Source organism: Ailuropoda melanoleuca, chromosome 1 (assembly GCF_002007445.2).
Source record: "Ailuropoda melanoleuca isolate Jingjing chromosome 1, ASM200744v2, whole genome shotgun sequence".
NCBI classification, from domain to species: domain Eukaryota; kingdom Metazoa; phylum Chordata; class Mammalia; order Carnivora; family Ursidae; genus Ailuropoda; species Ailuropoda melanoleuca.
In genome coordinates, this window is record NC_048218.1 from 155,505,335 (window position 1) to 155,522,835 (window position 17,501).

The 17,501-nt window shown below is 40.1% G+C and overlaps 1 protein-coding gene across 3 annotated transcripts in view; it reads right to left on the minus strand.

Moving 5' to 3' along the window:
* Positions 1 to 1,606: 1,606 nt before the first annotated feature.
* ANKMY2 (ankyrin repeat and MYND domain containing 2) overlaps positions 1,607 to 17,501 on the minus strand; it is a 37,408-nt gene continuing 21,513 nt past the window's right edge. For 2 of the 3 annotated variants that reach the window (XM_002917400.4, XM_011222598.3), the window contains exons 5-10: positions 14,797 to 14,957; positions 10,262 to 10,476; positions 9,362 to 9,497; positions 6,307 to 6,435; positions 4,237 to 4,366; positions 1,607 to 2,769 (exon numbers count right to left, since the gene is read on the minus strand). In XM_002917400.4, the coding sequence (XP_002917446.1) occupies positions 2,585 to 2,769; positions 4,237 to 4,366; positions 6,307 to 6,435; positions 9,362 to 9,497; positions 10,262 to 10,476; positions 14,797 to 14,957 (956 nt within the window). In that variant the 3' untranslated portion in view covers positions 1,607 to 2,584. The remainder of the gene's footprint in view (positions 2,770 to 4,236; positions 4,367 to 6,306; positions 6,436 to 9,361; positions 9,498 to 10,261; positions 10,477 to 14,796; positions 14,958 to 17,501) is intronic. The other variant, XM_034668663.1, reaches the window with a different exon arrangement.

The window sequence follows — 17,501 nt, forward strand, 5'->3', positions numbered from 1 at the left end:
TCTCAAAGTCAGCGCTTGAGAGATGTCAGCTAATACTGTTATTCTCATCCCCAGAGCGGTTGTGCCCTTTAGGAACTATACGTGATGTCACAGAATGAACATTCATGTCCCCGCCCCCAAAATTCTGATATTGAAATCTAACCTTCAACATGATGGTATCTGGAGGTGGGGCTTTTGGGATGTAATTAGGTCATGAGAGTAGAGCCCTCACGAAGTGGATTAATGCCTTTTTAAGAAGCCACAGAGATGGCTACCCTCTTTCCACCATGTGAGGACAGAGCAAGAAGATGGCCCTCTGTAGACAGGAAGAGGGTCTTCACCAAAAACTCGACCATGATCTCACCTAGCCTCCAGAACTATGAGAAGTACATGTTTATTATTTAAGCCACTCTAGTTTATGAATTTGTTAGCTGCCCAATATGAGATACCTAGCATATTAGTCAGGATTCTCCACAGAAACTGAACTGATAGGGTATATGCATTAGAAAGAGAGAGTGATTTATTTTAAGGAATTGGTTCATGCCATTTTGGGGGCTGGCAAATACTAAACTTGTAAGGCAGGCCAAGGCAGATTAGAAATTAAAGAATGAGTTGATGTTGCAGTCTTGAGTCTGAAATCTGCAGGGCAGGCCAACAAGCTGGCAGACCTTTGTGAGCCCATGCAGGGCTGGATCCCAGGACTGTGAGATCATGACCTGAGCCGAGGGCAGACGCTTAAGTGAGCCACCCAGGAGCCCCAAGAGAAGTTTCTTGATGGCATATTGAAAATAATTCAACATGGCTAAAAACAAAATGAACCAGATGACCACCTATTTTGATGGTATTATAATGGAAACATCTATCTGAGATTATGTATGACGAAGGAAGGGATTCTAATCTCCGTTTTCCGACCACCTCTTCCCCGAAATATATCGGTGGGAAACCAATGTTGACATGCCTTACCCCTGAAGTCCTCTTCATGCACTGACAGTTACAGAGGTGTTAGATCCTGATTCCTGTCCGCATTCCCTTCAACGAAGGAAAGAAGTTCCTCTCCATTGCCACGCCTCTCGGTTTTCCTATTTCCTCCTGCTTTTTCATAACCCTCTATGGTATCTGAAGACGGGCATCGTAATCATAACACAAAACGGCGGTAACACGAATAAAAAAAAAAGCAATGAAAAACCAAATAACACACATAAAAACACTGGTGGGAGAGGGCAGCCTAGGAGGACGAGCTCACTCGTCAAAGAGGAATGTCTCTCAGCGCGTGGATGAGGTACCTTGACCGGTGAGGAGAGGCTTGTACGCCTGACACGGTCAGGTGCAGTCTGCCTGCTGACTTCCTGCCCAGCCGAGCCTTCCCCCTGCACGTGCTCACACGGAGCCGGTGTGCCAGAGGGCCTGCAGAAGCGGTGCTGTGGGGCCGAGGGGAAAGTCACTGAGTGGAAGGAAGAGGGGAACCACAGAAACAGAAGAACAGCATCGGTGACGTGAGGTGGGAACTGCAGTCATTTTGATTCGCAACTGTACACACGAGAATACTTCTTTAGTTCACTAGTATTTGCTGAATTCCCTAAAATGATATTTGCCATCCCTCGACAGCAATAAACGAGGAAACAAGATGTGGAGTTGGTTATATCAGTAGGCACGATTTATTTTACAATCATCACAAGAGACTCTGAAACACAGCGCCGTCTTCGGCGATCGGGCCCTGGCTCCGCTTCCGCACCACGTATGCTAAAACCTGGGGCCAGCACATTCTAAACTGACAGTTATAAATCAGCTTCTGGGCAGGAAGAGGTCCATGTAAAGCTGACAGGAAGAAAAAAAGCCTTTCAAGTGGAATATGGCCTGTGAATTGTTTTTATAACGGGGGACACACTAAGGTTAGCCATTATTTCATCAGAAATGTCATGAAACATCCTTTTCAGTGCACATGCTGAGAGAACCGTGGCTATGCCTTAGTTCTGACATTTCTGAAGGTACAGATACTGTAGATAAAACGTCACTGCAGGAACTGTATCAAGTTCAGACTGCTCAGGATCATTTTTCTATAAAACTACAATGAGCTGGACTGTGACAGAGCCTGTAACATACAACTTTTCCTCATTTCACTGCATCTAAATAAGTAGGACTTCACTATTATAAATGCTATTTATATGCATTGTATTCACATATAAGTTATGATTCGTTTAACTACCCATCTTTGTGGCTAGAAAATTCTTCTTTCCTGAAAATCTCTCTCCTACACCTGTTCTGCTTGCCCCTTTGTTCCCCAGAGCCTACATTTCTTCTTTAAGGGGATTTCTTCTGCTTTGAGAACAATTGCTGGGAAGCTGGCCTCAGAAAGGGCATTAAAACGTTTCTGTGATACTTTGAAATACAAATTTTTCCCTTGGAGGATCTGTCCAGTTACAGTAGAGAAATCACTAGGAGCTCAGGGCATGGCAGATGGAGCTTTGCTTGAAGGCATCTATTCTAGGAAACACGGAATCCTGCCCGAGTCCCATGCGGGTGTCGCGAGGCAGTGAGGACACAGTTGCATGAGCTCGCCAGCTACCTGCCGGGGCACGGCCAGTCTGCGCTGCCACCAGCTCCGGCCTCACTCCTCAGATTCCTGCAGACCAGCAGGGGCACCCTGTAAGCCGTCCAGCCCGGCACCACTCTGAGAACATTCTTTCTCCCCTTCCACAGACTCCTTAGGGTGACAATCCCCTTGGGAGATTTCTGCCTCAGCCTCCAGCTGCTCTTCACTAACACAATTAGAATTGACATCATGTTTGCCATCTGATAAAAAGAAAAAAGAAAAAAAAAGGTCATTTTGTTGCTCCTACCGTGTGTCAGTCTCTCTTCTGAAGGCTTTCCGTGTATTAAGTTACTGCATACTCGCAAGAGCCCCGTGAGGTAAATCATGATTTTTACAAATGGGGAAACTGAGAAGAGAAGGCTTTGGCAACTTCCTTCACAGCCAGTGCACAGCTGCAGAACCAGGATGTGGACGCAGGCCTCCGGCTCCGCAGCCAGGCTTTGAAATCGAAATGCTTGTCTGGGACCTGCCTTCGAAGACAGCCTTGCCACGAACGAGCTGGAGGTCTTTGGGTAGGTAGCAGGCTGTGCAGGGTGGTTTCCTTACCAGTAAAGTGGGGATCACAAAGCCTAGCCCACCTGCTGGAGAATCAAGGTGCTGTGACATTTAGAAGAGTGCGCGGCACCTGCTGCGGCTGACCAACTGGAATTCCCACTCTCCTGACAATCTTACTCTCTCCCTCACTTGGTGACAGGACCAGCTGTTAGCCTCTGTCCACAACACGCAGGATACCGAAGTTCGGTCCAGACAACAGGAGAAGGCATGGCAGTCAGAAAGCCTGACGAGTCTCTTATAAATTTATTTATACACATTAAATTTTGTACAAATCGTTCAATCCTACTCCTAGTGTTTCTCAAGCAGGTGGTAAAGGCAATGCAGTCTTCTGAGGGGTGGCGGTTGAAGTGTTTTGTATCAGTCAATGGGGCAACTTTTTCAAACTAGATCATGCCTCAGAACATACGATATATTTTTTCAAACTAGATCATGCCTCAGAACATACGATATATTCTCAGGGGTGGGGCGCAGGAGTGGAGATGGTTTCTACTATAGTCTGTGAATCGCTGCTGAAGCGACTCACTGTTTCTGATGAAAATGAGTCATATAACTCATGAGGGAGGGAGAGACAAAGTACCATGGAATTCAGTGCCCAGATACTGAGAGACACCTAATCTGTACATTAGAGCTGCAATCTAATCTGTAATTTATAAATTTACTCTGTAATTTCACCTACAGCTTTGTACTTTAATTAAAAAAATTAAAGGTTCCCAACCTTAAAATCTTCGGGTAGCCATTAGGGGAAATTTAATGATTTCCTTAGTCAAAGACCTTAACATCCCTTGTGAGCCGAGTACAAGTGAACACTCATTTAGAGTCCCATCGTTGCAGGGCATTCTCATGAGTCAGAATGTAGAATACGCAATAAACTATATTCCTTAGAATTCTATACCTCTCTGTTTTCCAGGAACTTCTAGGCTAATCATATTCTATACGTTATCCCAACAACCCCAAATAGGGACACATTTAAATGTGATTCTTATATTGGTAAACTCCAAGTTTCCCTGGTCCCCAGAGAACACTCATTTCCTTGGTGCCTGTCTTAGTATCATTAATAATATCATTCCTCTGCCCAATGAGAAGCAGTATGAGCTCGCTTTTTATATACATACTGTTTTCCTCTTCACTCTTTTCTTTGGCAGCTTCCAATTGTTGTTTTTCATAAATGTCCTTTAGATCCTTACAGATTTTCTTGTGGGCAAACCAGTGTGTTTTCTGGCAGGTTTGATCACAATATATAACCTGAAAACAGTTGTAGGTTTACTTCAAGAGCTGTGATTGCATGATAGTCCAACTATGACATTAAACCAAGAACTATGCTGTGAAAAGGTTGTTTCCTATGCTTTCCTTTATTTTTACTTAAGATTTATTTATTTTAAGAGAGAGAGCAAGCAAGAGCAGGGGTGGTGGTGGGCAGAGGAAGAGAGAGTCCCAAGCTGACTCCACACTGAGTGTGCAGCCCAACCCAGGGCTTGATTCTGTGATCCTGAGATGACAACCTGAGCCGAAACCAAGAGTCGGATGCCCAATCGAATGCGCCACCCAGGTGCCCCTATGCTTTCTTTTAAAACCATGGTGGGCGCTAATTTATATTTGTAATGTTTAGCTTATCCTTTATGACAATAGATATATATTAAACAGTCTACCAGACTCTAACAAATGATTTATGAAGAACCTACCATGTGTCAGGATTGTACAGTGACAAGGAAGATATAGTTGTCTCAGAGGAAACTAAGGTTGAGAAAGAGCTGGACAGAGCAGCACGGAGTGAGGCAGATACCCAACGACATGATTCACATCCTAGTACAGGTCGTAACAGCAACAGGACCACAGAGGAAGCGGTGACTCACTCTATATGAAGGGAGTCAGTCAACAGAGAAATGGGAAGGAAGCATTCCAAACAGACAGATTACCTTGTACAAAAATGCAAGAAAGGAAGTGAATTATATGTTTGAGGACAATAAAACGTTTGTGTAAATGGAGCTTGGATTTTTGCAAGATTATATGCCAAGCCTGTGCTAAGCCCTTATATATAGAGGACACCTATTTGTAGGTGTAGATTGTTTCATTGGTCCTGATTCTTTATTTTTCCCTTCATGTGTACACTTTCTCATGCGATTTCAAAGTTCTTTTCGCTGAAGGGAAGGAGAATTCACTTTAAGTTTGGCCGTGTGACTTGTTTTGGCCAAAGGAATATGAGAGCACGACAATTTCAAGACTAGACTTCAAAGGGACCTCATGTGTTTCTACTTGTCCCCTTTTACCTCTGCCATCATTATTAGAATGGCTCAGCCTGGCCTGCTGGTCCAAGGAGGATAAGAGACACACGGAGAGAAGGTGCCCTGGCTAACCCTAGTCAACCGCTAACATGGGAAATTAGCAAATGGTTATTGTTTTAAGTGTTTTACAGGCAGAATCAGTTAACCAATGTAGGTGGTCTCAATGAATTCTCACAAGCTTACCCCATATCACATACAAGGAAACAACTGAGGTTCAAAGAAGTAAGTAATTAAAGGAGATGAAAGTGGAGAAGTAGGTTAAAGCAAAATGTGCTGGGTACTATTAATATGCTGAAGAATTCCAACCTTAAAAACAATGGGAAATTAATATAATTAAATAAATTAATTAATATAACTTAGAGGGTAAAGTGAATGTACAGATGAATGCTTGTGGGTAATACCGGTGAGAAGATACGCCCTTTACAAAGATCATGCTGGCAGAAATGAGGCGTAGAGTCCGGACGAGCGTAAAGATTGGTGGCAGTAACAAGGAAGTTGGAGTTTTACAAGGAGGAAATGGTGAAGAGATTGTAGTGCAAGCCACCATCAGAAGATTTAAGATGGCATATTTATGAACTGTCCTGTTCTAGGCTCTCATGTCCGCACCAGCCGCAATGCCTTACGGATAATCTTTCTCTCATTCATTCACTCATATTCTTTCTTTCTTGGAGGTGGTCTGCACAGAAGCTGGGGTAGCCTGGAGTTTGACAGAAGCTACGCCACAGAACGTACTGCTCTTTCAAAATTACTTTTAAGTATTAGATACGTGGAATTAGAATTTATATTAGAATGGATTAGAAAACTAATGTCAACAATGATATTTAGAGAATATTAAAAGTCAATTATCAAGTTGGATATGAAATCTAAACCAGATCAACGAACTTCAAAGAACTTCACTCTTACCATCTTGCAGACGGAACATCTTTTACTTGCTCCCTTTTCTCCACAGGTAGTGCAAAATTCCACATCCACAAAACCCACCTGACCAGTGATGGCTTGGGTAAGTACAGAGAATGCAGTGGGATCAGAACCCTAGAGCAGGTATGAAGAAGAGGAAAACACACTTTAAAATCACCGTGGCAAGACTACAGAGATGACACTCCATGAACAGTGCTGTCTAGAAGCAGGCGCACAAGGGACAAAGGCAGTAAAAGGGTGGCGGTGACACAGACTTTATCTATGTTACCTTACAAGAGCATGGCTGTTAGCATGAACTACTGCTTCAGAAAAGAATTGAGGGCACAGCTGAATAACGACAAGGAATCTTTCTTGTCACTGTTGGGTGGCAAGAACTCTTTCTTGTTATACAAACTCTCATCATCTACTTTGTTAAATAAGAATTTGTTTAGGCACCAGAGCTCTTCCCGTGGAAAGATATTCAACTTAAAAACAAACAGGGTGCTTTATTCAACATATCCTATAAAATCAGAAACATTAGTTAGTCTACCAGAAGTTAAAATACATGCTGTCAAGTGATAAAGCAAAGCATCTTTTTTTTTTTTTTAAAAGGTTTTAATTATTTATTTGTCAGAGAGAGAGAGAGAGAGAGCATAAGCAGAGGGAGGCATAGAGGGAGAAGCAGGCTCCTCGCTCAGCAAGGAGCCTGATGTGGGACTTGATCCCAGGACCCCGGGATCATGACCTGAGCTGAAGGCAGACGCTTAAGGGACTAAGTGACCCAGGCGTCCCACAGCACCTTTAATAGTATACTCTGTTACAGTGCTGACGCAACACTTCTTAAATGTAGCCATGCCTCACACTTCCTGCTGAGCTCTGTGACAGGGAGAAGCCAGAGATCCACAGGAGGCAGAGGGAACCGAAACCTCTACAGGAGGCCCCAGGCATCAGCGCTGTCGGAAAGTGCCACAGGTGATCCTCCTGGCAGCCAACCCTGAGACTTACCCCGGGACAGGAAATAGTTAGTATTGCTTCAGTGGCTTGTGAACTTGTGAGTTTAACAAAACCCATTAGGAAGTAAACAGTGGCTTCCTGGGACATTCACAACCACAGGCACTCCAGATAAATGAAGTTTTCCAGAGAGAATACATAACTCTTAAAGAACAAAAATTTTTAAAGAGAGAAAATTGTCTAAGATGCATTACATCCTATCTTCTATTAATAAACCTTTGCTCAATGACTCAGATCACTAAGATAAACATTAACAATTATACTGCATCAACTCGAAGGACAATTATTCTATGATACAGGGCTACAATGAATCGTTCGTTCAACCCCACACTGGTCTGCTCTGACTTTTCTGTAAGTACTCTGGGCTATTTTTAGTATTGCTGTTTTCCCCTTTGAAGGTGGGATGTTGGCTACCACTTGTTAGTGCTGAAAACACCCCACGGCGGGCAGTGCTAGTTGCTTCTCTAATGTCTATTCCCCCAACTTCTGCAATAAGAGAAGCATAACTTCATTCAGAGTAGCAGAGTCTAGACCAGCCATAACCGCTCATTTCCCCAGACAACCTGTGAAGCTAAGAGTGGTCACATCGCACAGGCAGCATGTTTCTGGGAGAGCTCGTGTTAGCCAGCTAGAAACCCCTTTCCTTTTCTTGCCTTCCTGGGATAAAAATGTGACCTTGGAGGAAGAGCATCCGATGCATGGCAGCCACAAGGTCATAAGCATGTGTAAGATAATCTATATGGCTAAAGAATATTGGGTGGAAAAATGGGAATCCATTTTTGAGCCACTGTGATGGATCTGGTCTGCCTACCTTTGTGCTTCTGAGTATATGGGAATGAATAACCCTATTGATTTAATTCATGGTTAATTGGAATTTGATATGTGTACCAAAACACATTCATAATTGATGACTACCCTCATAATTTGCTAACTTTAATCTTCTAAAAGCTCAAATACAAAATAGCCAAGTATATTGAAAAATAAGGATAAAAATCTCTACATGAAATCATGGAGAACTCTCAAGGATAAATCAATACATGAATTCATGAAATCATCTTGTGTCTTCAGGTCCTTCTGATTTCATGACTCTGAATAGATGATGTCTTAATGTATGAAGAAGCCCTAATAACCCACCTGTCCTCATTTCTCACACTGAGAAGGATGGGACAGCCTAGAGAAGGCAGAGAAGAACCAACATTGCCAGAGGGCAGGAGGAAGCCATGGATGGGACTAGCGTCAGGATCAACTTCTTACCCAATAGACAAAGGCCAATAAAGGATTTGACTGAAATGTATAAAAGCATGACTGGTGTAGATACAGTGAACAGAAATGCGCTCAAAACAGGAAAGTCAGGGAGTATCTTCTGAAATACCACTCAAATAAATATATGGTAAAAGGGCAATAAATAATTTAAAGAACAGATAATAACATTGAAATTTGCTTCCTATAGCTGGGAAGTATAAATGGAATTTTGTTGAGTATGGAACATTTATAATCAGAGGCATTAAGGTAGAATATGAGAAGCTGGGACATACTTCGAGATTTTTATCAGGACAAACAATGAGCCTCCCCATGGACTCATCCGTTCACATCCCCACTGACCAGAAATCATCAGACTAGACAATCAATTCCTACTCTCATCTATTGCCCAAATTTGTACTGGTTTTTCATGAGCTACAAGTGTATATGTGTGTATCTTTATTATATAGCAAGTGTACCCACCTTTACAGGTTTCACAGAGGTCTTTAAAATGTAATTTTCTATATAACCATCTACATTCCAACACAGGGAAATACTATTTCTTAAACCATGAGCTACATAAAAATGAAAAAAAGAGGATCAAGAGAGGGGAAACGGACGAACAGAAACAGGGTTAACACGTATACCTATCGCCATGTCTGTTCCTGAAAACTGTCTAAAATAACAAATAATTATTTCTCTATTAAATAAATAAATTATTAATGATGCTGAAGAGAACTTGCCTCGAATTGTACAAAATATGATAATCAGGTCTTACTGGTAGAGTTAACTTAGTTATGAGGAGCCTTACAATTTCAACAGGAGCAATGCTTCGCACCAGCTGCTGGAGGAGTGTGGCTTCACAGTAAGGAAATTTTCTGATACTTTCTCTTATGATCTTTTCTTGATATACCGGAAAGCCATCTGAAGCTCGGCCTTTTAACAAGCTGAAAGATATTTTTTAAAAAGTAACGAGTTGAATCTCTAAGCATTTCCTCCCAGATGAACCCATGAACTTTTAGTAGTTTCTGTGCTACTGAAGATTTTTATTGTCTCTTCCAATCATGACGACAGACTTAACCCAAACTGCTCTTCTATCTGCACATTAGGCTAGCCCTTATCAGGTTTATGGATCCTGGGAGGTATTTATAAAAGGGACCCCGCCATAAAACACACCAACCGCCATTATCAGAGTAGCTAGTTACTTATTACCATGCCAGTTATTTGTACAGAGTGAAAACTCTCATTAAGTTACACCCTTCTGACATAGTTCACTTTTCTTGGTAAAACTCTGGGGGAATTTGACCCCTGATGGTCTGAGGACAAGGATAACACACAGCTCTCCCAGGTTCAGTAATGGAGATGTGCTGAGCGCCATGATGAACCCAGCACAACCACCTGCAGCCTGGCATACCCATCCTCGAGGTTGGACTGGGGTCACTCTCTCCATCTTACACATGCTACTGAAACTTATCCAAACCTCAGATCCCTCACCTGTAAACCGGGGATAACAAAAGCATTGTTGTAAAAAGTAGGGAACCGCATAATCACTCAACCTGAATGTAATATTGCTCTTGTTTCTTGCAGACTAATGTGAGCCCAACAACAACTGCTGCTAAAATGCTTAACTTTTTAATCCATGATGAGGCTTCATATAATAAAACATTACCCATTTGAGCATATTTTACACATGACATGGTAGAAACGGTACCTTTTGATCAGAGTGTCCAGTTTATTCTCTCCATCTTTTAAGAAGTTAATGCATTTCTGAAAGATACAGCTGATGTAATGCATTTTCATAGCCAATACTTCATTCATGTCTCTCTGCTTCATACATTTCTCACAGATCAAATCCATCACCTTGTAGCATTTATTCAGAGCTGTTTCTTCTGCCAGCAGAGGATTCTCATTTACAAGCATCACGATCTAGAAGAAATTCCAGCAAGCTTAGAAATTCCACGAGAGACTTTTCCATGCACAAATTGGATACATAGTTTTGGCTGATTGCAACCGATTACCGAATAAAGTCTTTCTTGGGGTCCTATTTTTACTATATTAATTCAAATTAGAATGCAAATTGCCAATGATCAAAGTTATAAAACTAATACAGAAGGACCTCGGCATCGTGAAATCTCTTGAACTCTGTATATCTAAGTTATCCTGTGATCTGCCATCAAGCTAAACCAGGGTGTTAGTATGCCACTCAGAGTCATGGTTTTAGATTCTCTGTTAAAAGCACTTTTACTAAAGATAAACATGGCATATTTACATATCCTTTATATACAGATTCAAATCACCAAGCAATTACTACTTTAGCTAACATTACTAGAATTTCATGGCTAGGAGTACTGTAATTCTCATTAATTCTTATTAATTATAAGGAAGTGAGATTTTTACAGAAAGAAGTCTAAAAATAAAAGGTGTATTACTTTCCAATTAACTACATTTCTCTGTGGAAATTTTTATGATATGCTTCTAATCATCTATGGTAATGAGAATAGGTCAAAGAGGAAAGCAAAAATTAAAAGACTTCAAAGAGGAATATTAGAGATTTATGAAATTTAATGCATTAGGAGTCCCATACTTCTCATATAGGTACAGATTAAGTGCAAAATCAGTGTAACAAGGAGTACCTTTTTTTACTGGCTTTGTTATCGGGTAGATGATTACCTACCTGAAGTAGGTCTGCACAGGGCAACTGTAAACATCTGTGATGACATAACAGTAACGTAAACACATGTGTAACACGGGCACAACCGTATGCACAGGGCAGAAAGTCAGTGTCTGTGAATCTATGTGTTACAGCGAAATACCTATCCTGGGCAATGTAAATGTCAGGGAATCACAGACAGCAGATTTCATGAATTAGATCCTTTTCCTCCGACAGGAAGAAAGATCACTGGTTAACTTCTATGAATCTCATGCCTAGCCTCCTACCTGGAAATTTAACATAGATTAAGTGCTCCTGTGAAATTAAAATATGATTTGTACTCATTTTTGAGATTATTAGATTGATGTATAATCTAGTATTTTACTTAAAATATAGCACTCAACAATAAATGAGGGGTCATGAAGTAAGTATAATGAGAAGCCGTGCTGGTAAATTTGCTGACGACGTTCCCTACAATAACACATATTAAAAATCAACTTTCGGCAGAGAAGGCTCATTAATTACATGTTTAGATTTCTACTGTCAACTGTAATCATTTGAAACTGTTCAATATTTTTGTATAAAGCATTTAAAATCAAAGCATAGGATCTTTAACTTATAAGTAAAAACTTTAAAAAATCTTAGAACCCAGACTAATTTTTTTTTCTTTCTTAAGACATTAGGCTTTTTTTACTCCATAGTATACACCACTATAACCAAAGAAAAATGACATATAACCACAGCTCTACTATGAGCTTACTGAAACATTTCATAGATACACACAAAAGAATAATATTTGAACTAGCTTCCTTCATCTAATCTCTGCAGTATTACAAAGTAATCCATTATAAAGAAAATCTCATTATGAATTAGTGAAGAGGAATAAGTATATTCCTTTAAGCAAAAAAGCCCAATACAGCTCATTCCCCAAAACATGTCAGAATATGTTTATAGAGTGGCATTTTGAATTCTTTTTATTTTTTAAATACCCTCTAAGAAAAAATTACCAAACCAACAATTCTGGGGTTAAACAAGTTAATAATCAAAGACAGGATCATTCGTGTACATCTGTCTCCTGACCATTTAGAGACTCGGCTCAATTGTGGTGTCATTTTTCCTGTGATTCTATTTTTCTCCTTTATAACCTCTGTATTCTGGGCATCAGCACAATTGTCCGAGTCCCTGCAGGAAAAAAACACCCTTGATGCTACAGGAGCCACTTACCCTTGACGCAAATGCAGCTGTGTTAAGTGCACTGTAGTAAAAAGGTGAACTGTGTATCCAGGAGGATTTCTGTGCTGCTTTTAAAAGGTCTTTGACTTTATAAAATGGCTGTTAGTTACTTTTTTTTATAATACACCCCAGGAAGACCCTCGCTGTCTTGGAAAGGGGTAAAGCAATGAAAATAAGGCACCACAAAAGCACTACACAACTTTTATCCAAAGTGTGGAGGAAAAAAGGTTTTCAAGTGAACAGATCATTTATACCTACAAAGAACAAGGTCTAGTCTGAAGAAAGGTACTATAATCATAGAATAAAGTCTCTTATGAGACCAAGTGCACTAAAAAAATAGAATGTAGGTTATTTCAGTTTCTATACATTTACCCATTTATTGCCTGTATAAATAAATATACCCTTATCCTAATTTAGTCAAATAGGTGCTCTTAAAGACAATTAGAGACACAAGAATTCTTAGGACATTTAACCCTGAGAGTCTAGGTTCCATGTGAACATCAAAAATTACTCCACATATTCAATTATCGCCATTACTGAGATTACTACAACCTCAAGGGGGTAGAAACGTAGATGTAAAAGACAGTAAATCAGGAAATACAGGGAACTTCTTCAAATCAATCTAAACCCAAAGATCCTATAATGCTCGGGCTGGAGGGAGAACAGGAGGGGCCTCTAAAATCACACCCATTCTCTACATTGAGAAATACTGCATCCCTAGGAAAAATCCTGTCTTCCCACTCCAGCCTGCCCCACCACTAAGAGAAATAGTGCCACTGACCGAGCAGCTCCTAGATGGAAGTACTCTCTTTGCTTGCGTATACTGGGAAAGGGAAAAAAAGCCACTGATAGAGAAGAGGCTAAGTATTTTTTAAAACTTAAATTCTAAGTTCCATATAATCGCCACCGTAAATACAAACAGAGGGTTCATGGCCAGATTTCTTTTTTGCTGTCTTAGGATCACAAATGTTACTGCCTGGGGTTCCTTCAAAACGTGAAGGAAAACATTTAACTTTTGAAAAATAAATACAGAACAGGTTCCACCAGTCTATCTTATGGAAAAGGATCTGCGAGTTTGTCATCTCTCTTGCTGGCCCAGAAGAGTAATTTGGATGGAAAGCCACAGGACAGGTATGTTTTGTTGGTTTGCTTGTTTCTTGAGCTTCAATGTCTGTATGCAAAGGGAAGCATCAATGAAGTGATAACATGACATATCATTTGGAACTTGTATCTTCAAATGAATGCCAGTCTTCAAAAGAGTCACTTTATGAGAACTGCTCACTTATTTTAATGGTGTTAGGTATGTTCCACAGATTCACCATATTAGACTTTAAGGGAAATTTAATTTTACTGCATTTATAATAACATTTTGTAATAAGGGAAAACCTCAGTGTTTGATCCAATTTACCACCTGGCTTCCCAAACAGTCCTGAATTACTATCAAATCTACACATTATGAATGAAGATATGGATCAGTGAAATCTGAAAGAGAACAGCATCACTGTAGCACACATAGAGTTTTCTGTAATGATTCACTGAGGTAATTATACTCATTTGGATTGATTTATTAAAAAAAAAAGAGGAAAAAATTTTGTAAAAAACAAAAAAGGCCATATGTAAATTATGAAGAAAAGAGCAGTGAAGATAGTTCAGAATGGCTCTCAAAGTTTCTCCGTTAAGCCAACTGAACTTTTGGGTTGGTCTAAAAAGTTTGAAACTCTGTGTGATTTGACTAATACTGGAAGAACTATATTATTCACGGGCATCAAATAGCTACTTGCATTAAAATATGTGCTCATGATTACATTTCAGGACATTACCTGGAAGGTTAATTATTATAGTAGATGCTGTTGGTGCCCCAACAAAATCCCCTTACCAGCCTGAGTAACTGGTCCCGGCTTCTGGGAGTGTTGGCTGCTAGGGGCTCAGAGCTGCCTCCTGCTCCAGGGAACTCCCTTCATCCATCGGAAGCCACCTTCCTTGGCACTACCTGGGAGCCTGTCCTTTCTCTCGGGGGACAGGCCTCAGCCAATGGCAACTGAGTGATCCAAAAGCCTGGCTCCCTTGCCTCTCTGGAGCCATTAACAGTCCAGAGCTCCCAGGGAGGTGAGGTGCAAGGTGGGCTTCAGCTGAACCCACCTCTTTGCCTAGCTCTTCCTCCTGGTCTAGCCTGTGTCCCTCACTCTCTCTCAGGCTTAAAGCGAGAGCTGTCCTTCTCTGTGCTGACTGAACAACACAGCCCCATCTCAAGTTCTGTATCCACAAGACCCAACCAAGGCAACTCCGATCTTATATAATTCAGAGCAGTTTAAACTCTGAAGGAATATTTAAATAAAAAGCAAAGACAATAAACTCGACACTACCTTGACAGGATGAAGATTGGTTGTGGTAATAATTTTGTGCAGTGGGCCTGCCAACTTTGGAGGCAGTTTTGGCTCTTTATCCAGCCCCTGGGGTTTAGTGTAATAATCCAGTCTCTCTCGAGGAAAGAAATTGTTGATTATAGTCACACAATCATGTTGACCTTTTAATAGAAAAACAGGAAATTTGTTATGTTATTATTCAAAATACGGCATTTTGCAATTTTTTAAATTAATTATAGTGCTGTGTTGTCATGAAGTAAACGTGCATCAACATCTTTAATTTTCAGGAAAAACAAGTAGAAGAGGACAAGGAGAGGTAAAATGTTTGGAGGAACATTTATAAGTATGCTTTCTGAAGTCCAAAACATAACCCCCTTATAAAGACACAGAATCCACAGTATATATGAAGATTATGTGAATTAAAAAAAAAAAATGGAGTTCAATTTGCAATTGACCCTAAATATTTGATAGAAACTGCTTATTTTTAATTAAATTCAAATGTCTCCTCTTCCACCCCTACAGAAATGATGGTCATTCTTCCCTAAATCACAGCTGGCCCTCTTTATACAGGGGCTCCTGGAGAGTGGTCTGCTCTGGGTGGCACATGTGGCCCCATTCCACTTGTGCGTGGTTCTGGGAGCGTGTGCTCGATCCTGCTGACAAGGTGACCTGCAGGGCGACTGCAGGGTGGGCAGGGAGGACTCTGGTACTTGAGGCTGGCAGACAGTCCTTCTTGCCTGGGAGTTCTTGGAGTTCTATACCCACAGGTATGGAAAGAGTAGCCCTTCTCTTCACTGTGCCATAACCCTGTCAGCTTGACGTAGCTGCCTAGGAGATAAGGAGTGAAGTACCCAAAGGGATCCAGCACCGTGGAAGACTAGGCACTGCCTCCAACAGATGGCTTCTTCGGTGGGAAGTAAACTTACAACATGGACCACAACCACAACGGAACCATAAGCATAATCACCGAACAAGAACACTTACATTAAGCAGAACAATTACAAAATGTTAAGTTTTGTGGACTGCAGAAAGATTCAAAATGTTTAAATTAATAGACTAAAAAAATAAAAATTAAAATTAACAGGCAAACTGAAAGGTAATCCAGGTTACAACTGAGGATTAAAATAGTAATGTAGAAGACGAAGTGGATGAAATATCTCAAAACAGAGAAAAGTGAGGGAATGGAAATCATTATGGAAGAGATGAGAGCTGAGGGGCAGATCCAGGAAATGTAAAGGTGAAAAGTAATCGAAATCCCTGAAAGAAAAAGAGAAATGGATGGAGAATTAATAACTGAATAAATGATAGAAGAACATGTCCCTGCTTTGAAGGGAAATTTTAAATGATCACAATCTCATTTTTGGTATTTAATGCTGTTCTTAAGTACCTGAAACACCAGGGTTTTTGTGGGGTTTTTTTTTTTCCTTTTTGCCTTTCCTTTCTTTTTTTTTTTTTAAATCAGAAAGCTCTCATATATGTATCTCAAGGAGAAGTCAAACGGTAATAGCATACATTAAAAATATGAGATGCTCTGTTTAGCAAATGATCATCTGTATCTCTAGAACGTTCATGAAGGGAGGGGCAACAATAATCAAGCAAATCCCCTACAACTAGCAGGATATGAACATGACGGCATCAAAATTAACACAGGTCACTGTGTATGGGAATTCACAACAGTGCAGGAAGGAACCACAGATGAAGACAAACTACACTGTTTCCTTAAAACACAATCTACATCCAGCTTTAATAAACAGATGTGTGATGCTATTTAATTTAAAAAAAAAAAGTGTTCTAAAATAGCTCCTAGAAGGGCAGTGGGAGGGTGGTGACTGGGGGATGGGCATTAAGGAGGGCACGTGATGTAATGAATACTGGGTGTTATATGCAACTGATGAATCACTGAACTCTACCTCTGAAACTGATAATACACTATATGTTAATTAATTGAATTTAAATAAAATTAAATTAAATCAAAAATAAAATAAAAGAGCTCCTACAAAAAATCAAAATTGATGGAGAATGAGCTGAAGACAAAGGAGTCAGGGGAAATACAGAATTAGCTTGTTACTCTATTTTCTCATCAATCTCTCCACTAATATAGTCAGGAAAACCCCTCAGAGTAGTTGGCAATATTTGTACAGTAAAATACCAGCTACATAACAATGACACAATCACAGGACTAGAGGTCTCCTAAGATTACACCTTTGTAAGAAGACAACATAATATTACTTTACTTCAGGGTTAATCTTTTTTTACATTTTAGGTAGTACTTAGATTATTTTGATATTTTATTTTCACTAATCTGCTAATAATTTATATTAGAGTGATATATTTAAAGTTCATAAACTTTTACTTAATTTATGTTTAAATGTTTATAACTGAAACAACTATTTAGTTTTACAGGTGTTTAATTTCATTGATGAATTTGGAATAAATACAAATAAAATAGTACTACTATTATAGAAAATAAATGTTGGGCAAGGGGGTTGGGCAGTGCATCCGGGGCAACTATTACCATGGCTAGGCATGAGTCTCCCTGACTGAACGCGGCTCACTGAGTCAGTCCTAGGCAGGATTACTCAGAACACATGCACGCACACACACGCAACGAAACACATCTCAGTAACATTTTTTATTTTCTAGGATAAACTGAAATTGAAACATGCCTCCAGGATGAGATATGGAAAGTTTACAAAGGAAAATAA